Genomic DNA, 27,518 nt, shown 5'->3' on the forward strand with positions numbered 1-27,518 from the left:
ATGGTACTCTACCACAGCACAAGTCAATCAATGCCATCCACATCCGACGCGTCGAATTTGACCCCAATGTAAGTCTAAAACTTTTGTATTAAACTAACTCCAAAATGTATTTTTTAATCTAATCATTTTACAAAACTAAGATGCTTTTGAATTTTCTCAGCTGGTAGTCACTCCTATTATACCCATCGAAAGTGAGCCACAACCAGGATGGGGTCTGTTTCCAGACGATGCGAAGGACGACAGTGTTCTCTACTTGGAACAACTTATAGCTGGTCAACATTCCTTCAACAAACATATGTGGCATGGCGTGGTTACATCTGAGCCTATCATCAAGAAGCCAAAGATCCGTGTCAAGAAGAAGGCTGCTACTATTAAGCAATCTCTAAAAACAAAACAACCGTCTGCAAAGAAGCAAAGGCGTATAAGTTCCTACTTTACACGTTCAACCACCCAAAGCTTCACCAACGTTCAACTTACGGAGATGGTGATCCAACTTTCAACGCAAGTGAAGCAGCTCAAACGCGAGATGAAACGTAGGAAGAAGCGATCTCATGTAAGGCTATCATCTTTCAACAAACTTTTATTTCGTCGCAAGCAGTCCAACACACCATCCCACACTCCAGAACCAAGTCATAATCAGGTGAATTGCAAAGAACACACTTTTTGTGCCACATAAATAGCTTTGCGTTTTCACCACTAACAAAGAATTCATTTTTGGCTGCAGGATGATGCCCCAATGGAGACAGATGAATTGCCTCAAACGACATCCCCTATAATCAGTCAATACGAAGCTCAGCTACATCGCGATTCTGCAGATGATCATCTTGCTAGATCCCCTGTAACCGACCACTGCATCCACACAGAGAGTGTCCACGTTTCACCTAACCACATAAACCCATGTGTCCACACATCTCCTGACCACAACGATGACAGCAGACAAGTCTCCCCGGTTTTTAATCAAACTCCTCAGCCTAGTCAGGTGATCACCCACCCCAATGATGATACAGATGACTACGACGAGCCACCTCGTACGCCAGTCAGCGTGCAACCTCCTTGGGATGAGCTCAACTCAGTAGTCTACGATAAGAGTGATCACCCCAACATCCCGGAGATTAATCACATCCTCTATCATGGTGTGAGGATTTACGATCCCATCAATCCAGACCCACTAATCTTCGATTCATCTATTCCTCGAAGTCTCCTATTACCGTCACCGCAGCCTAAGATAATACTTACATCACCCACTAAGAGCAACGACACTCTGCCAGGCTTCGCTGTTCATGAGACCACCGTCAATGCTTTCACAGCTACAGCTTCCTCTGAGTCTCCACCCTCTCTTCCTTTTAAGGTAACCGAGTCTCCACCCTCTCTTCTTTTTAAGGTAAACCACACCCTACATAATGTGAATTGATTTGCTGCTCTCTCTAAAATAGTTGAAGCAAATATGGTCGCCATTTTCAGGATCAAAACGCCCATGGAGTTGTCGACCTAACGGCGACAAAAGATGTGGAGAGCCACGTTCCGTCTTTGGAGGAGAACCACCTTGCTAATGAATTGTCCAAATTTCCATTAATCCCTGCGGTTACACTCATCTCGCCACTTCCAGGTCTCGAGTGGGATCTATTCTACAACACAGTCTCTACTAAGATGGACGTGTAAGTTTCCAAGCTATTTCCCAATTTACAGTTTTCCAATCTATTTGATTCCTTACACCTTTATGTTGCAGCTACCACTCCACACCGTCTTATTTTGACTTCTCCAACAAATTTCTTCTCGACCTCGCTAAACCAAAGCAATGGACTTCCACCTGCGTAAGAGTTCTCTCTTTTCTAATTCCTCTCAACTATACGCAACGTACCTACGACCACTAACTTTATAACACATTCTTGTTTATTTCATCCAGCACATGCGAGTTTTAATCCACATGCTCGGTGCCAGACACTCAACACATCTTCTCACTGAAAAGTCCGCATTCACCACACCCCTCCTCCCAGCTTATATCACCGACAGTTGGCCCGATTTTGCTCCTTGCAGAAAGAGATCAACCTTCCTGTGGGATGAGCGTATTGTCGACATTGTTCTTCACCAAGGGATGAAATGGATGGAGGACGTACACACCATCTACACTCCGATGCTTTGGGACTGTAAACATTGGGTCGGCCTAGCCATCAACCTTGACATGGGGTATATTGAGATCCTAGATCCTCTGCCCGCTTTGTATGCAGATAGTCGTGTCGAGCGCTTCATGCTACCATTGGTTACCATACTCCCTTATCTAGTAAGGAAAGTGGCTATGTGTGAGCTTACTCAGTTCCGTGGAGTTAAAAAGTTTGTCTGGAAACGCATACCTGATCTCTACAACAACTCCAGATCCGGTGATTGCGGCCCCGTCAGCATGAAGTTTCTGGAGATGCACGCTCTTGGAGACCCAGCACCTCATATGTCAGGCATCACCGACCAAGCTGTTGACGACTTCCGCAAACAGTATGCCTTGGACATCTACAAAACCATTGTCATGCCTGCTTATTCTACCCAAGTTGTTTATGCTGAATCACTAAGCCCACCTCTTGTGTAACAATGGGGCATCTTCTTTTTTTTTTCTATTTTGAACCGACCATGCCTCTATCTTCTCGTACTCTAAGCTGTACTAGGATTTCAAACTCTTCTGTACTTTAACTCTGCTTTGTTGGCTTAACGAGTTTCTGGTTATTGCTTCGGATGAGTCAACCATCTTTTTCATTTAATTCAATGAAAAACACAATCCGCAAACACACTCTTATACCATGTCCACGTCCACAAACAACAATGCCACCATTTAAGCCTCAGGCTTACTCGCAAAATTTTGAATTTCCCTCTTCATTTTAAATTTCGGAACACAAAAAGCTTTTAAAATTTCAAAAATCTAAATGGCCTAAGACCCAACTGTACTACCCCTATCAAATGGACCCCACCTCCTTTGTTATTTTAACTCTCTAACCAAAGACCTTCTTTTTATTAGGTCTCCCATGCGTTAAAGGATCTCAATCCCTCTTCATCTCCACCAGACCCAGGCTCGCCATGAGTTCATCAACTTCGTCATCTCGTTCTCAAACACACACAACACGGGGCATTCCTTCTAAATGTTGGTGCGGGTCGAACCTGACTACCTTTGCTGCTCAGACCAAAGAAAACTTATACCGCCGGTTCTACAGATGCGAAATCGCCATCAAGGTATCCTCCGACTTTCTCTCTATCCGTCAATTACCATACTATTAATAACACTTAAAGAGTTCTTGCAACTTACAAATGCCAGAGGCAATCTGAGCACCACCTTTTCAAATGGATAGACGAGGCCATCATCGACGAGATTCGAATGGTTGATAAAAAGGTCACCCACCTTCAGTCCGATTTTGAATCATTCAAGACGACAACAACTATGCGACTTCACGAACATGGCAGACATATTGACGAGAGCCTCCTGGAGATGAAAAAGATTTTCAAGACCAAACTATCCTCCTCGAAGAGTTAAGAAACAAATCAACCTTGGTTCTGGATGTTAAATCCCATTCCCCTCTCCTCAACGTGGCTGCTGCTGCCATTGCTCTAGGTACTTTGGCGTGGTTGTATGCAAAATATACCAGCATCTGATTCTATGTCCCTAGTGTGGTTTTATGGCCATAACTAATGTTCCTCTGTTTTCATTGTCCCTACTAGTTCAATTAACTAATGTTTCTCTTAATCGGTTGTTATCATTTCCAAAACTGCTGCTTAATTACACAAATATTTCCAATGCTTCTTCAATTTATGAGTTCGATTCTAAGGTTTTCCTTTTAAACTTTACATACCAACACTCTCTGTCTCAACGACTATTATACACTCATGCCATTTGTTGGAAATTCCCATCTAAACAAAACAAGTTTATAAATCTGCTGTCCACATCCACAGATTTGATTTTATTAGTTCAATTTTGCTTAACAATAACAGCAGTTCGATTAGACCACCCTTTATAAGGCAGCTGCTCCAAACCGACACACATTCAAATAACCAACATTACGTTACAAGCTATTAATAACGGCCCTCCAGTGTGGTTCAATGGACCAAATTGTTCTTACAAAATGCTGACCACATCCACAGATTAATTTCTAAACATTTCTAATTTCTATTAGTTCAATTTTCCTTACCAATAACAGCATTCCGAGTACACCACCCTTTAACAAAATAACGTTTCCATGATTCAGTTCAATAAAAACTCTCAACAAAACTACTTCCTAAATAAAAGGAAGCACCTCCAATCAGACAAACCACAAACACTAGGTTTCAAGCAATTAATAAGAAGTTCCAAAAAAAAAATTGCCTTGATCCAACAACATTACATTTCCAAATGAATCCCTCCTGCGACAACCTTAGATAGCCACACTGCAGTTAGTCCTGTTGTGTCCTTCCTCCCTGCACCTACCACATTTGTTCTTTGTAACTTTCTTCTTAGGCGCCTGCAGTGTTAATCACAAGTCAGTTAACTACTTTCATAGGGCAAATTAACAATAACTCGCCTAATAAGTTCTTAACATCTCACCCTTATCTCTCCGGTTGATGGTATACGTGTCTTGCGACGTCTACCAGGTTGTCTCTTCGTATTAGGAGGGTAAACAACCTGACTGCTGACTTCTTCAGGTATATCAACATCTCTAGCAACACCGTGGGGGTTGATAACGCCTGCGTACGTCTCCCTCCACACAGTCGTTTTGTACCAATGCCCACACAATGTGTCGTAAGGCACACCTACCCCGTCAGCTGCAAGCATAGCATGGCCACACGGGATTTTGATATTATCAAAATACTTACAACTACATTTCCTCTCTGCTAGCATCACTTTGTCTGATCTTCCAAATTTCCCCAATATTTGGCTGCTCCAGCTATTGACGGCATTTATCTTGCTCCCCTTCATAGTTGCCATGTTCTTAGTCATCTGCTTGTCCACTTCAACGCTAACCAAGCCCCTATGTTTCTCAGCCTTTTTCCTTCACGCACAAAACCATCGGGTCATCATCCTCTGTATAAAAGTCAGCAACTCTACTATAGCAGCTCCCCTTCCTTCCAACAAAGCCTTGTTCAGTTGTTCAGCAATATTGCTGGTCATAATGTTATATCTATCACCAGGGAAATTTGCTCTTGACCAACGAGCAACACCAATTTGTCCGAGATAAATGCCACACTCACTGTTAGCCGCCCTAATCTTCCCGTAATAATCTCTAAACTCCCCCACACTATGTGCCATCGCAGCGGAAGTAACCATCTTTGCAAGGTTCTTACTCGAGAACCTCGAATTCACATTCCTAGCAAGATGAACAATGCAAGCCCCATGCTTCGCCTGAGGGTAAATCTTACTCACTGCATTAGATATGCTCACAACCCTGTTTGAAATAATCGCAAGAGATGGAGAATCACATAGAATCCTCTCCACTTTCTGAAGAAACCATGTCCAAGCATCCTCATCCTCACTGTCCACGACTGCAAATGCAAGTGGGAATATTTGAAAATTTGCATCCTGCCCACTTGCGGTTAACAGCACTCCTTTGTACTTGCCACTGAGATGTGTACCGTCAATAACCAAAACATGCCTCAGCTTTCTAAACCCACTAATTGAAGCACCAAATGCTAGAAACAAATATAAAAAACGTTCGTCCCCGTCATCATCTACATCAGTTTCCAAATCAGCTATAGTACCGGGATTTGCAAGCTTCAACATATACAAATACTTCGGCAACTTCAAGTAAGAGTCTTCATCAGAACCACGCAATCCCAACACGCCCTTCTCCTTCGCCCTATAACATTTCATGTAGGAGGCGTCCACCCGCAGATCCTCTAAAACAAGTTTTTGCAAGTCCCTAGCCACAGGAAGCTTACCCGAGTCTCCAAATTTCGCCTTGTAAACTGCAGCTATCACACGTGATGTCGCCTTGCTGTTGTACCCATTACGGAACTCAATTGGACAGGTATGATCAAGTTGTGCCTTCCTTATCTCATAATACCTACACCCCCTGACTTCGTGTGCTGTTACTCGCCAATCACATCTACTGTCAGGACACTCAACAACGAACGAATCTATCTTTGTCCTCGTTTGCGTGAACTTGAACTGCTTCTTTATGGCATAGATAGCTAGAGCTATCTGACAATCCTCTTTGCTTCCAAATACCTTTCCAACTTCAATGTTCCCGTCATGCTCATCCACGTCCATATCGGGTATTTCAGCGGCATCAAACTCTGTATCATCAAACAGCGGTGGTATATCAAACTCTTCATCATCGATGTCTGCAAGTCTTCGTTTGGGCTCATTGTTCCTGTTAACGCCACCGCCTCCACTCCAAGGATTAGCCTCCTCCGGCATCTCATCTTTCGCTTTATCTTCACCCCCTCTACCACAACCCACCTCCACATAATGGTCAAAACAACTTTTTGTGTCACAAAAATAAGTACGAGCCCCTTTCTTCTTCGTTAGACCCTCAACAATCTCTTCCTCATTGTAAAAAACATTAACAGCAGCAGAACCACCATAATCTTCAGCTAGTAATGGTGACCAGAACTCCTTATCGTAACCTCTAGGCCTCACAGAAATCTCGTCCACTTCAAAGTTCCCTTCTTCATCTGTTGCAAAGCTAAAACCACTCTCATCATCGCCTAAGCTAGTCCCTCCTTTACCACCCTCACTCATTATTGTCTCCTCTAATTTCTCCACTTCCCTAACCAGTTCATCCTCATCTGAAATGTCGATTACTCTGCTTTTTTTGTAAGGGGATGTCACGTTACGCTTCTTTGAAGAACCACAAGCAAAATCCCTCATGCCTCCTAAACTAGCCGCCTTTTCTGAGACAAATCCCAACCCTGGAAATACTTCACCGCACCATGGTTGGTTATCAAAACCGGTGGGGTCCTAATCCCGGTCGCAAGTTCGAAGCTTGTGGGTGGCCAGTAACTTAAACTCACACGGTAACGCTCCTCATCGAGTTTAAACTCACGCAGAACATTCCCCTCAAGCTCCTTGCACCCAATCCCCTCGTAAATCTCAACCATACGACCCATCCTGTTTTTCTCGATAACAAAATCCCACGTCCCAACATCGCTACAAAACCAATCACCACTTAAAACCATGCAGGTTTCCTCCATCGTCAAAACCCTTCACCAAGGTGGCGGCGGAGAACCTCAAAACACAAGACTCTCAATCACCTTTGTGAACAAACGTAGTGCAGATGGGGCTGCTTCCATAGAGAAAAAGACAAGATAACAATTCATTTAATATCAATTTCTAGCTCAGCTCTCCATCGCCCTCAGATCTTCCTTCATCCAACGGCTGTTGCTGGTACCTTTCCCCCATAAACCAAACTTAATAACTTCTACAAAACGCAGACCTGTACGGTCGCTTTCCAGCTGGGGAGATATAATTTAAAAAATACTGACTCAAACTTTGTCTCAGTTAAGGAAGCGAGGGGCACAATGGTCCGAACTCAGCCCAGAAACTAGACAAAATGTCCCTCCAGCAAATTATGTCTGATTGTGTCAAAAAAAGACAAAAAAGTGTCCCAAACCGTTATCAACTCCTAAAAGATACTACTACTATTACTACAAAGATCTTATTACTACTACAAAGATGATTAAATTGCTAACAACAACACTAATCTGTTGTCCACATTGCATGATCCTCATTAATAGTTTGACCTCAATTTTAACTTTTTACCTTTTTCACCTCGAGCTTTGCAGAAAATAAAGCTGCTATTCTCTTTGGTGAGGGTGGTTATTTACCTTTTTGTCCCTGAACACACACACACACACACTACTCGTTTTCCTCTCCCTGGCTTCTTCTTCTTCCACTTTCTCTCCACAAGCTTCCACTGGTTTGTGCTTCTAGTTTACACATTGCAGCACTTTCCTGGTAGATTCTCCGATCTGGGTGAAACATTGTTCGTGTTTTTCACTGTTGTTTTTACAGAGAGACAGAGAGGCCATGGCAGGTGGTGGAGCTCCAGCAGCGAAAGCAGACGAACCACAACCACATCCTCCCAAAGATCAACTCCCCAACATCTCTTACTGCATCACTAGTCCTCCTCCTTGGCGTAAGCTCCTAAAGCTCTTTCCTTTTTCTCTCTCTTAGCTTCCTTTAAAGCTCTTTGATTCTCGTAAAGTTTAGTTTTTGCTATTGCTCATGTTCTTGCCTGACTTGTACAAAGTTTTGTGCTTTTTTTTGTCCAATGCTGTCTCTGGATGTGTGTTACGGTAGTTAGCTTCATTACCTTCCTCTTTAGATTCTAAGTTCTAAAAAAGATCATTGCTTTAAAGGTTTAGTTTTCTTCACTTGTGTGTTCTTGCCTTATTTGTTGAAGTCTAATGTCAAAGTTTTGTGCTTTTTTGTCCGAATGCTGTCTCTGGATGTGTTCCTTGATGTTACTGTCTTAAGCCTCATTAGTCTCAGTGAGTTGGGTTTTGACTTCTTATTACACATGTCTTCATGGTTGTGTGTGCCTTTCAGCTGAAGCTATTCTTCTTGGCTTCCAACACTACCTTGTCATGCTTGGGACTACAGTTCTCATTCCTACTGCTCTTGTTCCCCAGATGAGTGGTGGTTATGTAAGTCTTCTTCAATGGCGCTTTAAACTTATAAATACAAAGAAAGAGAGAATAAAGTGGTGGTCTTGTTCTTGATTTCAGGAAGAGAAGGCAAAGATGATTCAGACCATTCTCTTTGTCGCCGGCATCAACACGCTGCTCCAGACAACTTTTGGGACAAGATTGCCTGCTGTTATTGGAGCTTCTTACACTTTTGTGCCGACCACCATATCCATCATCCTCTCCGGCAGATTCAGTGATACTTCAAACCCTGTAGATGTAATGATGTGGTCTCTGCTTCTTATTATGAGCTCTTTCTTGGTGCTATTTATAGTCATTTTTGAATTGTTTGGCAGCGGTTTGAGAGTATTATGAGAGCAACACAAGGCGCATTGATTGTTGCTTCAACCCTGCAGATGATTCTTGGTTTCAGTGGTCTTTGGCGCAATGTTGTTTGGTTAGTCCTGTGGAGGAAATAGTCTCAAACATTCCTCTTCCTTACACAATACTATTAGATGTAAATTTCATTTTGTTTTCATTTTCAGGTTCTTAAGTCCTATCTCAGCTGTTCCACTGGTGGGTCTTGTTGGATTTGGTCTATATGAGTTTGGTTTCCCAGGGGTAAGTCTACTCTAGATGCCACTCAGACACTAAATATCAAAAAATGTCAACGAGAATGTTAACTTCTCTTTTACATTACAGGTTGCTAAGTGCATAGAGATTGGTCTGCCTGAGCTTCTTATTCTAGTCTTTGTTTCACAGGTACTACTTTAACTTTACTGACACAATTAATCTGTCTTTATTTGATTTCATTTTCCTGTTGCAGTATCTGCCTCATGTGATCAAATCAGGGAAGAATGTGTTTGACCGGTTTGCTGTGATATTTGCGGTTGTGATTGTGTGGATCTATGCTCACCTTCTTACGGTTGGTGGAGCCTACAATGGTGCTGCACCAACTACGCAAACAAGTTGCAGGACTGACCGTGCTGGCATCATAGGTGCTGCCCCATGGTAAGTGGTTACAGCTCAGCTATACTCATATGGCTGCAGCTTCCAATATAATAACGTTTTCTTTGACTTTTCAGGATAAGAGTTCCATGGCCATTCCAATGGGGTGCTCCTTCGTTTGATGCTGGAGAAGCTTTTGCAATGATGATGGCTTCTTTTGTTGCTCTTGTTGAGGTAATGTCACCCTTATATGCTTCACATTTTAGTCTTTCTTTTTCTCTGTTATTCTATTTATTCATTTTTTCTTTCTTTCTTGGTTCTTTAAAGTCAACCGGTGGGTTTATAGCTGTCTCAAGATATGCAAGTGCAACAATGATGCCACCTTCTATACTCAGCCGTGGTGTTGGCTGGCAGGTAGTAACTTGGGGCACACTTAAGACTTAAGAGACTATATTCATTAGCTTCTGGGCTGATTATGTTTTGTTTTGTGTGGATCAGGGAGTTGCTATTCTTATATCAGGGCTGTTTGGTACTGGTGCTGGCTCCTCTGTCTCTATGTAAGCATCTTCTCAGATGATTACTTGATTAACCTCTCCGGATAAATCTTAGTGTGAAAGTTGGTTCTTGCAGAGAAAATGCTGGACTATTGGCCCTGACAAGAGTTGGTAGTAGAAGGGTTGTCCAGATAGCTGCAGGCTTCATGATCTTCTTCTCCATTCTCGGTTAAGTTTAATAAGTTCAAAATCTATTTTCAGCTTTTTATGTACTGATGATGTTTCATATGTTAATGCAGGAAAATTTGGAGCTGTGTTTGCGTCAGTCCCTGCACCAATCATTGCTGCTTTATACTGTCTCTTCTTTGCCTACGTAGGAGCTGGAGGTTTGAGTTTTCTTCAGTTCTGCAACTTAAACAGCTTCAGGACCAAGTTCATCTTAGGCTTCTCTGTGTTTCTCGGTTTGTCCATCCCTCAGTACTTCAATGAGTACACTGCTATCAAAGGCTATGGTCCTGTCCACACAGGCGCTCGCTGGTTCAATGATATGGTGAATGTGCCGTTCTCTTCAGAGCCTTTTGTTGCTGGGGCTGTAGCCTTCTTCTTGGACAACACGTTGCACAAGAAAGATTCATCGATAAGGAAAGACAGAGGGAAGCATTGGTGGGACAAGTTTAGATCTTTCAGAGGTGATACAAGGAGTGAAGAGTTCTACTCTCTTCCTTTCAATCTCAACAAGTATTTTCCTTCTGTGTAAAAAGGGAAGAGAAAAGATAGTGAAAAACTCAAGACATCTCTTACATTCTATTGTCTTAAAAGTATTGTTGTTTACTCTCTTTCTCTCTATGTCTAATACTCTCTGTCTTTGTAAATCCAATGGTACACAACTTTGTGATTTTGATTAGTTTCTAAATAAGTCTTTAGTTTGATCTGCATTCATCTATTTCTTAGAAAGTCTTGATTAGTTTCACAACGTTAGTTTCTACATATCTTAAACCAACTTAAGTCAAACCAAAGTATCTCCAAGACATTCGATTGAAGTTTTTCTAAACCCCGAACGGTTTATTTCGGTTTGGTTTAAATCCTAACCAAACCGATAAACCAGTGTTTCTCTAATATTTTTTTCCAAATATTTAACTAAATGTCAATATATTTCTACATTAAATTTAGTAGACTAATCGAATTTTCGATTTAGGAAATGCTTGTCTATATATGTTACACAAAACGAAGTCGCGAAGCAAAATCAAAGAAGCAAAAAAGGAGGAGAAAAGTAAAATTAGTGGAGAATGTAAATAGCTGGATCAATTTGAACCAACCAAACCTAAACCAACTTACTGAAGTAAATTTTCTTACCCCGAACGATTTGTTGTAAACCGAACCAAACCAAAACCAATATGCTTGTTTTGCTAAATTAATTACTGTATATTAATGGAAATAAAAAAAATTTCAAACATTTTAGTAATAAATTAAATTTCATTGACGTCAAAGAAAACTAATAAACTTCCTATAAAATCTACATTAAATCTAAAGCCAAATTAAGCTTGAAATTTAATACTAACATAAATATTCAAAAAAAATCAGTAATCTTTTTTTTTTTTTGGTCAAAAGAAATCAGCAATCTAAAATTATGATGTTTCAACAATAAACTTTTTCATTATCTAGTTTCTAACTAGTGTAATCATATGTCAAAATCTCACATATACAACTTTACCAAATTCGTTAATCCAAAAAAAAAAAAAAAACAACTTTACCAAATTTAATTAATTACTAGTATAAGACTTGACTATAAGTCAACTTATCTCACACGTGCACAGTCACCGACTTACACAAAAAGTCCACATCTGTTAATCTTAAAACTAGGGGTAATATAGTCATTTAACAAGTTTCCATTATCCCCTATATAATCTCTCTCTCTCTCTCTAATCAAAAACCAAAACCTTTCGTCTCTCTCAAATCGAAATTAGGGTTTTTGAGAATCAGAATCTCCATTCGTCGATTTTCAATTCTTCCAATCTTCTCGCGAGGATCATCATGATTTCAGATTCGATCACCACCGCTTCTGCTATTGCTTCCTCTAACGCGAGAGATTTCTCAAAGAAGAAGAAGAAGAAGGTAAAGCTTCGTTTATCCCTAAAATCTCAATCTCGTTTCTCTGGAATCGATTCGTCGTTTTGATTTTGTGATTGCATTGTGTTTTTTTGCAGAACAACAAGTCGGCGAAGATGAAGCAGAGCAAGCTCGGTCTCCGCCGTGAGCAATGGCTTTCTCAAGGTATGATTATAAAGCTTGAATCTTTAACCCTTTGCTCGTTTGGTTAATGTATTGATTCTTGGTTTTGGTTTTCGTTATTAGTTGCTGTGATCAATAAGGAGTGTAAGGAGGAGAGGAGTGATCATAACCCTGTGGAGAATGAGAATCTTCGTCATGAGAGGTTTATGGAGTCGCCTTCAAGCAGCTCAGATATAAGCACTAACTTCAGTGGGAGAAGCAGCAGGAGTAGTAGTAGTAGTAGCAGCTCTGGTGACATAACAGAAGAGGACAATCTAGATGATGGGTGTGTAGATGATTGGGAAGCTCTTGCTGATGCATCAGAAGCTGAGGAGGAGGAGAAACTCATCCATGAGTCAGTCAAGGAGCAAGAGAATGTTGTGGGTATTGGAGGTGCAGAGCAAAGGAGTAACCGAGCTTGGAGGCGAGACGATGACCATCGTCCTCAGGCTTTACCCAATCTTGCCAAGCAGATTAGTTTTCCGGAGCTGGACAAGCGTTTCAGCGCTGCGTCGACGCCCTCTTCGTGTCCCATATGCTGCGAAGACTTGGACTCGACGGATGCGAGTTTCTTCCCGTGTCCTTGCGGGTTTAAACTCTGTCTCTTCTGCCACAAGACGATCTACGACGGAGACGGGCGGTGTCCTGGATGCAGGAAGGCGTATGAGCGGAATGCGATGACAACTGAGACTAGTTTTCAAGGTGGCTGTGTAACAGTTCGGTTGACTCGTTCCTCTACCATGTTTTGCAGGTCTTGAGATGTTGTTGTTTTCTTTCCCATTACTCTTGGGACTCTCTTGGTTCTTTTTTAGCATTAGGTAATGTGGGTATAGTGTTTGTCTTTTGGGACTCAGAGAAGTTTGAGCTTTGTTTGCTGCTAAGTCTGACTCTGAAACATTGTGGTGATGGTGATGTAATGTGGTGTGTGAATACATAAAAAAAAAGTAACATTCCAATATATAAAAATAGTTTCAGCAAGTAATGCTATCTTGAGTTGTTTGGTCTGCAATTATTCTTTGCCTGAACATTGAAACTGAGATTTGTTTGTCAAGAACATATTATTCTATATTTGTGTGGGTCATTTTTGCTATTCAAATAATGAATGAGTGGGAATAAAATATATATTTTTGAAAGACCATATAATGTCTCAAAGTAAGCAATCATCAAAGGCTAAACACAGTGATAGTGAGATTTGGTAAAAAGAAGAACACAAATAGGCGTCAAATTCAACATCAGAAGATGGCTTGAGATTGATGATATTGAGAATCTCAGCTTTTCATGCCCAAGAATATGTCCCAGTAGCTATTATTGTTTAAACATATGCAAACACTTTGAAATATACAGTAGTTGCTAATACTCGTTAATTGATTTTTGAATTTTCATTATTGAAGAGCTTTACATGCTTCAGAATCATCTCTTGGACGATAGCCTATGTTAACCTTTCAATGGACTCTCCATTCATTAGTCCACATATGGTTGATATTTCACACAGTTACTGATAACTTTTGTTTACTGCAGTCATTCTTAACTTTGACAATAATCACTCCATGTTGTTTTAGGTGGCCGTACCCATTCCTGGACTACTATGCTCCACTATGGTAAATCAAAAGCTTTATAAGTGTTTGTTTGGAAATTTACGGTTGATTAATTCAAATGATGCGGCATTTTTTAACATGTATTTCTCAGTTGCAGTAATGCCCTTGCCATGCTATGGGGCCTTTGCCTTGTTGGTGAAGCTAACACGTAGGCTTCTTCAGAGATGGTTCCCTGAGTCTTATCAAAGTCCTCGGCAGTAGCTTGCAAAGAAAGCAATACCGTTTGATTTGAAGTTTAATTTAAGTAGAAAGAGGGTTTTTGTTTGAAAGATACAAAAGGAAACAAAAGAAAGTGTGAAGCAACAAAATCATGCTTAATTATAGATATGATTAATTCTTTGCTCATATCAAATAAAAATTTATTTATCTGTTTTTTTTTGTTTGTTTAAAAATAAATTACAATTATTAAAAAACACTAAAAAAGATACAGAAAATAGAAAACCAAAATCTAAAATCTAAAAACCAAAATCATAATCCGAAATAAAAAATCAAAATCTAAAAAGTAAAGAAACCAAAATTAAAGATAAAAAAAACTAAAATCTAAAAACCAAAAACTAAAGCCAAAACAACTAAAACAATTTTCTACAAATATTTAGGTTAGGGAACAAGTGTGACTAATCATTTGTAATTATGTTTTGTGTGCAGTCCAAGACAATATTCTGGTGGGATATAGAAAATTGCAAGGTTCGAAATAATATAATTGCTAAAGAATTCTATGGACGCCTGAAGAGAAGGCTCATAGAAGAAGGATTCATCAGGGAATTGGAGGTTAACATTGTAGTACCCTTTCATGACTGTGACGAGCCAGCTAATCTTGAACTGAGCAAAGAGATCATTGCTCACCGTGTCAAAGAGTATAATAATAAGAATATATTTTTCACGTATCTGAATTTTCTTTTTATTTTATTAATTAATTGATCTTCATTTTGTGTTTCTTTCAAAACCGGTATTAGAAGAAGCAAATGCAGACCCAAAAAAATGAAAGAACATAGAAACAACCAAATCACTGATAAGTACATCAAAGCTGAGATTGAAAAGTGGCTTAATTTTTTTTCTTCTCTCAGCTATTTCTTCATCCGTTTATATACTTCTTTCAATGCTAAATCATTTGGAACTTTACAACTTTCCAAATCCGACCATATGATTTTTTTTTTATCTACTTATACACAAAAAGTCAACATTTTTCATTTTATGTAAAAATGTTTTACAAACGTAAATGCAAGCACTAAAAATATCTAGATAGATAATCTTATGTTTACATTTAACATTTGCAAATAACATTATTAATATTATAAAGATTGTGAATCATGTGCACAAGAGATACACATTACATATGGAAGCCAAAAAAAATAATTGTTTAAAAGTAGCAGATGTAATTATGGCTAACGTTTGCAATAAGAGCGATAGTTTTAACACAAATGTATGATGAAATTATTGTCTAAGTTCGCTTGAGAAATATGACAATTTAGACAAGTAGAAAAATGATAAAAGACTAGGATGAAATATTTATTCATCTATTTATTTAGGAGAAGAAAACTAATAAAAAAAAACAAGATGTTGATAACATTGCGACTCTTGCCACTTCCCTACAAACCGATTGAAATGATCAGACTAGTCCAAAGCTCTTTAGAAAAAGTAGCAAAAAAATGTTTTCCTCAAAAAATTTTATTCATAACTGTAGCTTTTTAGTTAACTAGTTGAATTCCATTTGTTATACGGGATGGTTAAATTTTAGAAGAATAATTAATTTCACTAAGGGAGATGTATTCAGTTTAATGTTTAAAATGATTTGATTTTGATGAGTGTTAGATAAATTTAGATGCATTAAATAATATAATATAATTATTGTTAAACTATTTTAGAATCTCATCTAAAACTATAAGATTTGAACTTTTTCTTATTTAATTAAGAAACTCCATCCAAACACTCCAAAATCATTAAAAATTTTAAAAAACTCATAACTAAAATATATCAATAACATTAGATTTCATAGTACTTTTCAAATATAAAAATTGATAACACAAAATTTAAAATAAAGTTTTTAAAATTTATGTTCGAATAACTACAATAAATTTGTCATTTTAATACAAATAGCTCAGACTCTAGTTAAATACATTCCCTATGTTGATATTCAACTTGTATTTAGTAGATTGTCCATTAATTTTTGTTCTTCTTTGCATTACAACTTGACCATAATTTTGTTTGGGCTTAAAATGGGCCAAACCCTTAACATTATATCTATGTTGAAGAAACCTAAAATAGCAGAGACATTTCCTAACATGTGTTTGGTTGTTTATAATTTACATGAACACTTTTGCACTGCATAGATCCTGCATATGTGCTGGGATTGTCTTTCAAGTTATTTTCTTGACTCCCTCTTTCAAGTCCGCCGGCTTTGTCTTGCGGGATTCTTGAAATCGCCGGTTTGTATTAGTGTTTCTCAAGTTAATATATCATCATGTGACAAGAAAAGATCTTGCGAATGTGCTCTCTCAGTTCACCAACTTTTCTTCATTTCATTAATGTCAAAGTTCTCAAACCCTCTGCTTATTCCAATGGAATTTCTAATAACATTCGAGTTATAACAGTGTGTTTTTCAATAAGATGTCAAGAAAATGTTACTCTATATCTGTGTGGGGTAGTATGCTGTTTCAAAACATGAATGAATGGGCTTGAAAGGCTTCATATAATGTCTCAAAGTGATGCTTTTACAAACTGAAAAAAGAAAAGATATAAACTCAAAAGTCAAAACTGCAGTTGCCATGTTAGGATTGTTCATCGTTCTCTGTTTCCTCTTGCTCGTTTTCTTTCTGAGCTTCCACAGTAGGAAGAGGCGGTAGCAACTCCTGCACTAGCGCTAGTATCCCTTCTATGTCGATTTCTCGTTCATCAGGCTTCTCTAAGATCTACAAAAAGTCGCAACAATCATCAATGACTAAACCCAATGATAAGTGAGATTTGGTAAAAGAAGAACACAAACCGGCGTCAATTCGACATCAGAAGATGGTCTTAGATTGATGATATTGAGAATCTCAGCTTTGGCCAGTTTGAAATCTTTGCACTTGTCTGAGAATTTTGTAACGCTCTCTCGCGTTTGAGTGGAAGCAGCAGTCTCCATCAAATAATCATAGACCTGAGTTTAACAACAACAAAAAGTAAATTAACTTTCACTAATAACTCTCTTATAAAGGTCACAAGGGCAAGAGAGAGAGAGAGAGACCTTGTACTCTGATCTAGAAACTGTTTCTGAAGCTATAACTCTTGTAGTATCCTTTGATGCGCCTCTTGAGTTAAGCAAATCAAGCACCTCGAAGTTTGTAAGCGCACCTGCGTTTGCCTTCACTCTGCAAACATATCCACATCGATGTTTTGATTCATAAAACAAAAAAAAAGGGAAGGACTTTGAGTTTAAAAAAAAAACATAACTGAAGATAGTTACATGATGTTCTTCATCTCTGAGGCTTCAAATTCAGACAGGAAAGATCACAACTTTCGCTCCTGAAACATCAAAATTCAAATTTAGACAGAAAGATGACAACTTTCGCTCCTGAAACATCAATTAGAGCATCAAAATTCAAATTCAGACAGGAAGAGTACACAGGTTCTTAAACTAATCAGTTCTAATCTTCTCAAGAGTACAATCAAAAAGAAGTCATCTAGCTACTAACAGAGCAGAAGACTTACGTTATGTTCTTCAGTAGATGTAGTTTCTCTTCTGATGATCGAACAAAGCTTGTCGGGAAATCGTTCTGGTCGTGTTTGTACGCCGGCGAAAGAATATGTTTGAAACAGGTAATCTTACCCTAAGTCAAACGACATCGTTTTAAAATAAACGAAAGGTAAAACTTAGAAGGGCCCATTAGGCCCACCGTAATAAGGCCAGAACAATATGCTTTTTGCTTTTTCTTCTACGGCCCAAACTTTCAGTTCTGTGAGTTTCAAGCCCAAGAATATGTCCCAATAGCTATCTATTTTATTTAGACCTATGCACTCTCTTAATAATATTTTCTTACTTGGTGATGCTGCTTTGAATTCTTTGGTATATCTTAGACCATCATTAACGGGAACTCTTAAGTAGGTTCTTAGATTAATTTGTAATTAAAAAAAAAAAGAAAAACAGCAATTACTTAAGAGGTGGATCTTAGATAATGGCTGGAAGAACCACCTCTTAGGAGACACGTGTTACAATTTGAGAGAGTTTTGAGTTTATCTCTTCTCTCTCTCGATTCATCACTTCACCTTTCTGTATGTTGATCTCCTCCATCGATTCAACACTCCGTAAGTGTTCCTTGCTGGACTGTTTTATGTATTGCTTGATTGATTCATTCATTTATATCCCTGGTTGTTCTTTATTTTACTGGCCAATGTAGGAGATCGCGCAAGAGCGGCGGGATTCCAGCCGAGAGAAGGAGGCTTCCGGGTTTGGGTTCGCGGTTGAGGTAGACCCGATGGGGAACGAATCTGGGTACGGGAGTGAGCCTGGGTACAGAGGAGATGTTGAGCTTGGTTATGGTGATGAGTACGATGATGAAGAAGAAGACGTGAAACTATTGTTTTGGGGAGGTAAAAGCTCGAAAATTTATAACACTAGTGTTTGATCTTGTATATGAAAGATGAACACTTCGGCTCTGCTGTCTATGTTCTTGTGGCCTCTGGCACACTGATTGGTCTTGCAGCTAGTAACTTTGGGATCATTTCTTCAGACACTCTTGTTTTTGTTGTTGTCTTGAACTTCCTGCTCCCTTTAGCTGTTCCTCTGTTGCTCTTTAGAACTGATCTGCGCCGTGTGGTTCAGTCCACTGGAAAGCTTCTCTTGGCTTTCTTGATTGGATCAAGTAAGAACCAAACCTGTTTATGTACAAGTACAAGGGATGTTTACTTTTTAAGCGTCTATGCTTGATCATTTCCTGTTTCATAATAGTGGAGTTATGTTATTGTATGTTCCGGTTGTGTAATGTAGTTTGTTTAAGTTTGTGTTTCTTGTGATGGACTTATTGTTCTTATGTTTAAGTTTGATGTACTTGTGTGACAGTGTCGTTATGGTAATGCCTTCTTGTCATTATGAAAGTCTGTATAGAGTTAAAGAGTTGGTGGCATTATCAACTTGTGATGTTATGGTAATGTCTTCTTGTCATTACTTTCAGGTTTTGAAAGAGTGAAGTCACGAACTGAAGTGAGGACTGAAGTGAAGTTTTGGGAGTGGAAGAATCAAGTGAAATTTGTTTGCTTGTGTAAAGTTTTAAGAACCTTTAATTAGGTTCTACCATTAGAGCATTCAAAATTATTGTCTCTTAACAAAAGTTCTTAATTTAAGTTTAATACTTAAATATTCATTAAGAACCCAATTAGGGGTTCCCCCATTGAACATGCTCTTAGATTCTGACAAATTGAATATAGAATACTCTTTAATTGATTCTTATTTGATTTTTGAGTTTTAATTATTGCAGAGCTTTTCATGCTTCAAAATTGCGTACTTCTTCTCCTGAACAATGGCTTATGTTATCTTCCAATGGGTCTCTCCACTCATTAATCCACATGCGGTAACATTTCATACAAATTTACTGATTAATATATGTGTATTTTTTATGATACTACTCTCTTTCTCCGAGGTTTATCTTTGGCGTGGTCCATTACGCGCAACTAAATAACACTAAAGGAATACATATTGTATCTGTGTCAAGGATTTGAAGAATTTAGATTTTATCTATTGATATGTAATGTCAGAAAAAGAAATCTAATTTCTTTTTTCTCTTCGAAAATGTAAAAGCTTGTAGTGATTAGAATATGACATGTTTAGAGTTTTATATATGTGATTCTTCTTGTAGCATATAAAAGATATAAGAAGACTTATTCATTACAAAGATTTGAACTACTGACACGAGCTTAAGATTATAAAATCTAGTACAATGGACCCTAAAATGTATATATTTAGGTTGGATTAGGGGAAAATGTATTTTCCAATAAAGAAAATGCTCAATTTTGATCTAGCATTGGACAAATCTCTGAGAAAACCTTTGAGTTTGATAAACTTTAATCCTCTTGTTTGAGATCATTTGGTACTTCACAGTTTTGAAACATCACCACAATCTTAATTTTATTTTTTCACCAAAATCTTGTTCTCTTAGCTTTTTCTTCATGCGTCTATAGACTTTTCTTAGCATATAAATCATTTGGAACTCGGAAATTTTCCAAATACCACCAAATGATGGTATTTCTTGTATCTAATTGCACACAAACAATTAATATGAAACAATTGTACAAAATCCCAAGACATTTATTTCTTATTATGAGTCTATATGCCTTAATACCCAAATTATCTGATTCTGAAACAATCCTTATCATATCTAATATTATGATTTTAATAGAAAATAAAGAACAAAGTTGAGAAACTAGATAAAACATTTTTTTTCATTTTAAGTAGTAATGGTTCGTAACAAAGAAAATCATTGTTATGTAAAAATGTTCTTACAAAATGTAAATTCAAGCACTAAACACATCTAGATAAATAATCTTATGTTTACGTTTAACATTTGCAATAACATTATTAAGATTGTAAAGTTTGTTGATCATGTGCGCAAAAGATTCACATTACATATAAGAGCCAAAACCAGATTTTTTTTTATAAAATAGTAGATGTAATTATGGCTAACATTTACATTAAGAGTGATGTATTAACACAAGTGTAAGATGCAATCATTTATAAGTTCGCTTGAGAAATATGGAATTTTTGAAAAGTAAAAGAATATTAAAAGGTTGGAATGAAGTATCTATTCATCTATTTATTTAGGAGAAGAAAACTAATAAAAACGAATGTTGAAAAAATAGGTGATTTGATCTTTATTAGGTTTCAAGTTTGAGATTATAAAGACAAAGAAAAACCAGAGAGTATAAACATAGTTACTTGCAGAGAACAAAAAAAAAAACAGAGAGTATAAAACAAAGACATAGTTTGAGATTATAAAAACAAATGAAAACATAAGTTCCGCTAAAAAGTTTTCAGCTTTAGCAAAGATCTACTAAAAAGTTTTCAGCTTCAATGTTAGCATAAGATATACTAAAAGTTTTCAGCTTCAGATCTAACAAAAATACAAGATAAAACCCTTAACTGAGATAAAGTTTCATCATTTTCACTAAAATCTAAGGAAAGGGAGATTCGAGAGACCGTGACAGAAACCAGTTGATACCAAAGTTCATGTGGCTTGCTACTCGTTAGTGATAATGAATGTAGTAACACAAGTCTAAGATGCAATCATTAATAAGTTCGCTTGAGATATATGAAAATTTAGACAAGTAGAAGAATATTAAAAGGTTGGAATGAAGTATTTATTTATTTATTTATCTATTTATTTAGGAGAAGAAAACTAATCAAAACAAATGTTGAAAAAGTAGGTGATAATGTTTTCTTTAAAAATTTATTCATGTAGTTTTTTCAGTGGAACTAGTTGAATTCCATTTTACTTTAATGTTAAACAAATTTAGAAGAATGCTTAATTCACAGAGTGTATTCAATGTAATGTCTAAAGTAATTTGATCTTTATGAGTTTTAGATGATTTATAGAATTTATTATGATTTTTGTTAAATTATTTTAGAATTTCAGTTTTCTCTTCTCTTTATGCGACCTCTTGAATTCGTCAAAATCTTCCTCCTCTTCAGCTATGAATTTTACCTTTTCCTTTTGCTTATTGTGTAACAAGTAAAAAAAATAATCAAATACTGAATTATCATAATAATTCAGTCATAACATTTACTACTTACCTAATCACCAAACTCCTCTGTTTTTCTAACTCCACAATACCCCTCTGCTTCTCTATATCTTCACGAGTTAAATTCTTTTTAATAAGTGTGGATTTCAAAATAATTTAATTAAATGTCAAGTTTGATAATATTGATTTTAAATTAGTTTTTAAAATTCATGTTTGAATAATAGTTAATTTCTCATTTTAATGGAAATCACATCCAACTCTTGATCGAATTCACTTCTTAAGTTGATATTCAACTGGTTAAAATTTAGTGGAATTTCCTTTAATTTTTGCTCTTCTAAATATAAAATTGGACCATAATTTTATTTGGGCTTAAGATGGGTCAAGCCCTTAACACTAGAAATTTTTGCCGATGAAGTATTTGAAATGGAAGCAGCCAAACGTGACGGTAGGACTTTGTAGTCTCAGTAGCTCACAGTATTCATTCTCTTATTCTCCTTCCCTCTACGCCGTTTTGTCAAAGCCGGTTTGCATATCGTTTCTAGATGTGTGCGATAGTCTCCGAGTTAGGTTTAGAGCGAGGCATTTAGTATCTAGGATTATCGATTTACATTTTGTTATATCTCCGTTACTAGGTGTTAGTTGCATGGAGTACTGTTCAGTGCAACTGCAAGAGAGAGCTTTACTACAGGGTAATGTATATACTCTCTTATGATTATTTTTGTATTTGAGAGAAAAAGAGTAAGGTCGATCGTCTTCATACTTGCGGTTATTGAGTAACTAAAAGTGGTTTGTGTGTAATGGTTGTGACTTTTTTGTAAATGGGTTCACTACTCAGCTGGAGATAATGGTGTTGCTAACCCAACTATGCAATCTTACAAGTCCAAAGTTTGGTAACTACTTAGTATGAGGCTAACGAATCTCTCATTTCTATAGGAACATATTGTGGATTGATGAATTTTTATAGGCTGATACATAATGGTTGGTTAGTCAAAGAGTTCCTTGTTAAAAACTGAGACATGGTGTACTGCGTGGAAACTCTTCTCTTCAATAAGAAACTATACATTTAGTTCATGTTATTTCGGTTTCATATACCTCCAAAACAGAGGATTCAATCACAGGACAATCTGCTATTCAGAAGTTATTCAAGAAATTGTTAACACTGTTGTGTACTCAATCACCTATGTTTGACGAGCCTTTGGGAAGTGAACAAAGTTAGAAACAGAGATCCAAAAAAAGACAGAAACTCTTCAGAGTACCAAAAATACATTTTGGGCCTAGTTCTGGAGTCTAGACGCAGCTATCAAGATCCATTGCTACAATACATATAGGTATAGCCATTGTTTTAAATACTTCAAACCGAAACATAGACTAGGAAACGAAAAATAAAGATAGGATAGGATTAGACTCTGATCACTTCAGTCACAACTTTTCGACCTCGACTAGGCAGCTTTCCTCAACCGCTTGCTCTCTGGAAAACATTCTTTCTACAATATGAAAAAACACAGAGTTGTGAGAAATGGCATGCATACAATTTTGTCTTTCTGGTAAAATCTTATTAAATTAATCATTGAGGGAAAAAAAAAACTTGCCTTTAGCCAGTACAGTCGCCGCTTCTCGGAAGCTTCAACATGCTCAGTAATACCCTCCTCCTGCTTGCTAAAATGGTTAGACAAAAACGTATTGATTACAAAAAGAGAGAGAGAGGATGCTTACTAGGGAGATATGTTTTTTACTCGAGAGATGCTTTATGAATTTATCCAGGCGTTTGCGCTTAGAGAAGCACATTTTGCAATAAAACATTCTGGTAGACTCAACAACCCTTTCACTACTTCCACTGCACTTCCGAAGAACATGTCTTACTAATAGCTTTAAGAGATTAGTTTGGTGGTTATATATATGGAAGTGGATAGAGGTAATAAAAAAAACACCTGCAAGTAAGCTTATCCCAGAGCCACTCGGCAGAAGTGAGCATGACTGACATTTTCCAAGGCCTAAAAGAATAAGCCCAAAACAGGTTGTATTTTTTTAGTTGTTTTAGCCTGGCAAGACTATCTCCAAAGGCATATTCAGCGCCATCCGATATGATCATCATTGTAGTCGGAGTAGGATTGTTATCTCGCCATCGCTTCAAATCATCAAACATGCGACCGTATATGAATTCTGTTGTTTCAACAAAACAAAAGGTAAATTGCATGCAAGGGATAGTTGCTAATTTTTTTTTTTTTTTTTTTTTAAATTCCAAATGGACTAACCCGGAATGGCATGTGCAACATCGATTCCAGTGGAAGAGAGGGCATGAAGGTGGCGTTCAGGGGTTTGTTTATGGTCACCAAAGGCAGTGATGGAGACAGGACCAGAGTAGCCTAGTTCCTTGAAAGCTCCTTCCAAACTGGGACGGACCCGACGAGCATCATAACCGTCGGGAATAGGACACTCAGACATGTCCCAACACACATGGATTTTAGCTGTCGCATATTCAGGCGTCGCAGCATAGTTCTTCCCCCACCTCTTCGTTACAGATATAAGTTGTGTAGGCTGAGGGTTTAACACCTCCTGTAAAAGTAAAACCAATATGTTTTAACTCTTAAACTGTTTTTTTTTTTTTTTTTGAATAATTAAGCAGAGAGAGAGGATGGTTACTTCTATTGCATGCTTTTTAGTGGAGAGATGCTTTTTGAAACTCTTCACGCTTTGGCAATCCAAAGAGCAAGATTCGCAATGAAACACGGTAGATAATTCACCCGCCGTGTCTACGCTTGTCGACGTCGTCCCATGTAGTAATTTTTCCCAGAGCCACTCTTTCCGAGTCTCCACGAACAATTCTGCGACAGGCTTAATTGAATAAGCCAGAAAAATGTCGTAACTCGTGCGTTGTTGTAGCCGGGCCAGATCCCATTGGAAGACATCTAGCATCTGATTGGTTATGATCATCATTGTAGCCGGAGGAGGATTATCCTCTCGCCATTTCACCGTATCAAGGTACATGACTGCGCACGTGCTTTCTGTTTCATTACAAAGGACACATACTCACTATAGATACACAAGATCTAACTATAACATTTTTTATATTTATAATATAACAACTAATTGGACTAACCAGATCTGATATGTACCACCGCGACTCCAGTGGAAGAGAGAGCTCGTAGGAGGTGTTCAGGTTGTTTGTGGTCTCCATAGGCAGCTATGGAGACAGGACCAGAGTAGCCTTGTTCCTTGAACCCCCCTTCTATGCTCGGACGGACACGAAGAGCATCAATACCCTCTGGAACCGGACAGTCCTTCATGTCCCACCACACCGCTATTTTGCTTGTCTTCGCCGCATCGTTCTTCCCACTCATCCTCTAAAGCTTAACAAATCTCAGACACAAGTACTCCACCACCCGTACTAGGGTTTCTTTTTAAGTTTGTTACTTTTTCTTTTACGTTCAAACTATTGGGCCTAAATCTAAAGACAGATTATTGGAAAAGAACAAAAAAGGAAGGAAAAATTGTAATATGTTAAGAAACGAAAAATAGTTATATTATAAATTCTCATTTACAAAAGCACCTTTTTACTATAAGATATTTTCTTATAAAAAGAAGAAGATATTTATATCTTAAAAAGGGATTATAAAACGAACAAAAAGAGGAAAAAGATTGTCATCGTAAAAAATGAAAATTCATATTTATAAATTATCATTATACACCACAGCACATTTTTCCGATTTCAAATTATCAAAATGTTCAACCAACTTTTTGTATCACCGCACATATGCTGACATGCATGCTACGTTTTTTCAATAAAAATTTCTTTTTACGTATTCGGTTGATTAGCCAATTTTCTGTCTTGATATTATATGGATCAGCTAACGCTTTCATGTCTATTTTTTTTAAGTATAAATTTTAAGTTGATTTTCCATTTTAAGAATTTACATAGTAAATAGTAAAATTTGATATGCCCGAAATATTGTATTCAAAGCTTACGTAGTAATTTGATATGCCCGAAATCTTGTAACGATTATTTTGTATCGTACAAAAAACATTTAGAATCTAGAACTATCGATTTAAATTTGCAAACTCATGTCTTATATTTTGTTAGTTGCATAGACTAAGTGTTTAGTGCAAGAAAGAGCTTTACTGCATGGTGATGGATATATTCGCTTATGTTTATGTTTATGTTTATTATACCTTGGGGAGAAAAATTAAGATGCCATTCATTCCATGCTCTGCATACTTGCGGTTATTGAGTAACTTAAAGTGGTTTTGTGTGGAACGATGGACAGGGACTAAAATTGATTTTGTGTGTGACGATGGACAGACTGACCTTTCTGTAAATGATTCACTGTTAGCTGGAGACAATGACCCAGGTATCTTCAACTGTATAAATGATTCACGGTTATTGAGTAACTTAAAGTGGTTTAGTGAATTTATAAACTATTGGTTTTAGCAAAAAAAAAAAGAAACTACTGGTTCTTTGAACTGCATTTATAATTTCAAGTAAACAAATGTTCAAAATGCCCGTATAGCTCAGTGGTAGAGCGTCAGTCTTGTAAACTGAAGGTCCGTAGTTCGATCCTGCGTGTGGGCACTTTTAAAATTTTCCTTTTCTTTTTGTCAAATTTCTTTATATGCATTTCTTATCAACGAGAAATTCTATAAGATTTTTTTTAAAAACCTTCTTGGCATAACTACATCTGTATTTGGTCCCATAGAACCATAACCCGTTGATGCATATACCGTTTGTTAGTAACACAAAGCTCAGTGTTGTCTTTGATTAGCAACATATAAAGCCATGAGCTAAAGTGAATACTCGACATGTCGCGCTTTTGGCTAACAATAAGAACTTGTCTACTTCGTTAGAAGCCGATGAATGAGAGTAAATCCTTTTCAACATTGTTATTGGTGAATTCAATGTCGTTGAATAGCTATTAGGATTCACGGTTCAAGGACCTGAATTGGAACACATTGATAAGTATCAATTGACTTCTGATTATGTAAGATACACGTCCCGATGTCCAATTTTCATTTCAACATTTTATTTACAACTCAAATGTCATACACAACACACAATCACTAAAAATCAGATGGTTGAAACACAACATTTTATTTTTTGGGAAATTTACCAAAACTAACCCACAACTTGATTTTAACCCCAAACCTATATCTAAACTTGAATCAAATGCAAAACTAACATAAAATCTTTGTGAAATTACAGCCCAGCTCCTTGTGACCAAACAAAAAAACAAAAGTCATTTTTAAGAATATAGCTCCAGTAAGTCGTCTGAGTCGTCTAAGATGTTGGAAGTCGTCTTGACGACTTCAAAGTAAGTCTTCTGATGTAGCTGATCTTAAAAATAAATTATAAATTTTTTAAAACATATTTTGATAAGCGAAAAATTAAAATCATGTAATTATAAACAATTTTAAGTGATATAAATTAAAATATAACAAAATTGAATTATTTTCAACATAGATGAGTGTAGGTAGTGAATCATCGTATTCTTTGGTCAAGGGTTTGGCAACATATGTTGTAGTATTGTATGTATTCTTAGGGTTAGATTTCGGAAAGCTTGAATATTTTTTTGAAAAATTAAATTTTTACCTATACGTGTTTATTTTTGTGTATAGTAAACACTTTTGAAGTCTAATTTGATTTTATGAAGTGTTTAGTTAGTTAATTAAGTTTAGGAGTTATGTTTAGGGTCTAGACGACTTCCATGAAAGTCTTCTGGTGAAGAAATTAAAACAGACGACTTACATGTAAGTCGTCCAAATATTTCCGCCTAAAATTATTTTAAAAATTATTTTCCCGCTTAAATAATTTAAACCAGACGACTTACTTGTAAGTCGTCTGGGAGGTCTTCTATTTTAGTTTCCCGCTAAAAATATTTTCATTTCCCGCTAAGGACTTTTTGTCTCCCTATATAAAGAAAAATTTACACATTCTCTCTCCTCC

At 37.2% G+C, this 27,518-nt stretch overlaps 6 protein-coding genes and 1 non-coding gene across 8 annotated transcripts; 3 read left to right on the top strand and 4 right to left on the bottom strand.

Moving 5' to 3' along the window:
* Positions 1 to 4,382: 4,382 nt before the first annotated feature.
* LOC106324566 lies at positions 4,383 to 4,933 on the bottom strand. Its single transcript, XM_013762513.1, has 2 exons — positions 4,553 to 4,933; positions 4,383 to 4,469 (listed from the first exon to the last, which is right to left on the bottom strand). Exons 1-2 carry the CDS (start codon positions 4,931 to 4,933, stop codon positions 4,383 to 4,385), a joined length of 468 nt encoding a protein of 155 aa, XP_013617967.1.
* Positions 4,934 to 4,999: 66 nt separating this feature from the next.
* Positions 5,000 to 6,817, bottom strand: LOC106324567. Its single transcript, XM_013762514.1, has one exon. It carries the CDS (start codon positions 6,815 to 6,817, stop codon positions 5,000 to 5,002), a length of 1,818 nt encoding a protein of 605 aa, XP_013617968.1.
* Positions 6,818 to 7,816: 999 nt separating this feature from the next.
* LOC106321522 (nucleobase-ascorbate transporter 6-like) lies at positions 7,817 to 10,951 on the top strand. The gene is made up of 13 exons (XM_013759783.1): positions 7,817 to 7,865; positions 7,961 to 8,084; positions 8,498 to 8,595; positions 8,677 to 8,853; positions 8,931 to 9,031; positions 9,120 to 9,195; positions 9,277 to 9,336; positions 9,401 to 9,585; positions 9,660 to 9,756; positions 9,850 to 9,936; positions 10,021 to 10,079; positions 10,153 to 10,244; positions 10,316 to 10,951. The coding sequence occupies exons 2-13, from the start codon at positions 7,976 to 7,978 to the stop codon at positions 10,771 to 10,773; spliced, it is 1,599 nt and encodes a 532-aa protein (XP_013615237.1). The 5' UTR covers positions 7,817 to 7,865; positions 7,961 to 7,975; the 3' UTR covers positions 10,774 to 10,951.
* Positions 10,952 to 11,959: 1,008 nt separating this feature from the next.
* LOC106325286 lies at positions 11,960 to 13,227 on the top strand. 2 transcript variants are annotated; one of them, XM_013763322.1, is made up of 3 exons: positions 11,960 to 12,128; positions 12,221 to 12,287; positions 12,369 to 13,227. In XM_013763322.1, the coding sequence occupies exons 1-3, from the start codon at positions 12,048 to 12,050 to the stop codon at positions 13,040 to 13,042; spliced, it is 822 nt and encodes a 273-aa protein (XP_013618776.1). In that variant the 5' UTR covers positions 11,960 to 12,047; the 3' UTR covers positions 13,043 to 13,227. The 2 variants fall into 2 exon arrangements, with proteins under 2 accessions (XP_013618776.1, XP_013618777.1); XM_013763323.1 differs by having other exon boundaries at positions 11,960 to 12,120; positions 12,219 to 12,287.
* A 3,299-nt stretch (positions 13,228 to 16,526) lies between these two features.
* LOC106325418 lies at positions 16,527 to 17,666 on the bottom strand. Its single transcript, XM_013763467.1, has 5 exons — positions 17,564 to 17,666; positions 17,319 to 17,377; positions 17,100 to 17,223; positions 16,860 to 17,012; positions 16,527 to 16,785 (listed from the first exon to the last, which is right to left on the bottom strand). Exons 2-5 carry the CDS (start codon positions 17,330 to 17,332, stop codon positions 16,645 to 16,647), a joined length of 432 nt encoding a protein of 143 aa, XP_013618921.1. The 5' UTR covers positions 17,333 to 17,377; positions 17,564 to 17,666; the 3' UTR covers positions 16,527 to 16,644.
* A 5,195-nt stretch (positions 17,667 to 22,861) lies between these two features.
* On the bottom strand, positions 22,862 to 24,921 carry LOC106324568. Its single transcript, XM_013762515.1, has 7 exons — positions 24,681 to 24,921; positions 24,224 to 24,585; positions 23,836 to 24,136; positions 23,512 to 23,743; positions 23,297 to 23,417; positions 23,173 to 23,232; positions 22,862 to 23,067 (listed from the first exon to the last, which is right to left on the bottom strand). Exons 1-7 carry the CDS (start codon positions 24,919 to 24,921, stop codon positions 23,023 to 23,025), a joined length of 1,362 nt encoding a protein of 453 aa, XP_013617969.1. The 3' UTR covers positions 22,862 to 23,022.
* A 1,157-nt stretch (positions 24,922 to 26,078) lies between these two features.
* Positions 26,079 to 26,150, top strand: TRNAT-UGU. Its single transcript has one exon. It is a non-coding gene; the product is annotated as a tRNA-Thr (tRNA).
* The last annotated feature ends 1,368 nt before the right edge of the window (positions 26,151 to 27,518 follow it).

The sequence above is a fragment of the Brassica oleracea genome, chromosome C2 (genome assembly GCF_000695525.1).
Source record: "Brassica oleracea var. oleracea cultivar TO1000 chromosome C2, BOL, whole genome shotgun sequence".
In the NCBI taxonomy this organism is placed as follows: Eukaryota; Viridiplantae; Streptophyta; class Magnoliopsida; order Brassicales; family Brassicaceae; genus Brassica; species Brassica oleracea.

Bases quoted from the DNA above. Each gene is read 5' to 3' on its own strand.
- LOC106325286 (XM_013763322.1), top strand. From the start codon at position 12,048: ATGATTTCAGATTCGATCACCACCGCTTCTGCTATTGCTTCCTCTAAC. The intron at 12,129-12,220 runs GTAAAGCTTCGT...GTTTTTTTGCAG, and splicing joins CAAAGAAGAAGAAGAAGAAG to AACAACAAGTCGGCGAAGAT. The intron at 12,288-12,368 runs GTATGATTATAA...TTTCGTTATTAG, and splicing joins TGAGCAATGGCTTTCTCAAG to TTGCTGTGATCAATAAGGAG.
- LOC106325418 (XM_013763467.1), bottom strand. The intron at 17,013-17,099 runs GTCTCTCTCTCT...TGTTAAACTCAG, and splicing joins TTTCTAGATCAGAGTACAAG to GTCTATGATTATTTGATGGA. The intron at 16,786-16,859 runs GTTTGTGTTCTT...GACTTTTTGTAG, and splicing joins CTGATGTCGAATTGACGCCG to ATCTTAGAGAAGCCTGATGA.
- LOC106324566 (XM_013762513.1), bottom strand. From the start codon at position 4,933: ATGGCAACTATGAAGGGGAGCAAGATAAATGCCGTCAATAGCTGGAGC. The intron at 4,470-4,552 runs GTGAGATGTTAA...TTAACACTGCAG, and splicing joins CATCAACCGGAGAGATAAGG to GCGCCTAAGAAGAAAGTTAC.
- LOC106321522 (XM_013759783.1), top strand. From the start codon at position 7,976: ATGGCAGGTGGTGGAGCTCCAGCAGCGAAAGCAGACGAACCACAACCA. The intron at 9,757-9,849 runs GTAATGTCACCC...GGTTCTTTAAAG, and splicing joins CTTTTGTTGCTCTTGTTGAG to TCAACCGGTGGGTTTATAGC. The intron at 10,080-10,152 runs GTAAGCATCTTC...TGGTTCTTGCAG, and splicing joins GCTGGCTCCTCTGTCTCTAT to AGAAAATGCTGGACTATTGG.
- LOC106324567 (XM_013762514.1), bottom strand. From the start codon at position 6,817: ATGAGGGATTTTGCTTGTGGTTCTTCAAAGAAGCGTAACGTGACATCC.
- LOC106324568 (XM_013762515.1), bottom strand. From the start codon at position 24,921: ATGAGTGGGAAGAACGATGCGGCGAAGACAAGCAAAATAGCGGTGTGG. The intron at 24,586-24,680 runs GTTAGTCCAATT...GTAATGAAACAG, and splicing joins GGTGGTACATATCAGATCTG to AAAGCACGTGCGCAGTCATG. The intron at 23,744-23,835 runs GTTAGTCCATTT...TTGAAACAACAG, and splicing joins TGTTGCACATGCCATTCCGG to AATTCATATACGGTCGCATG.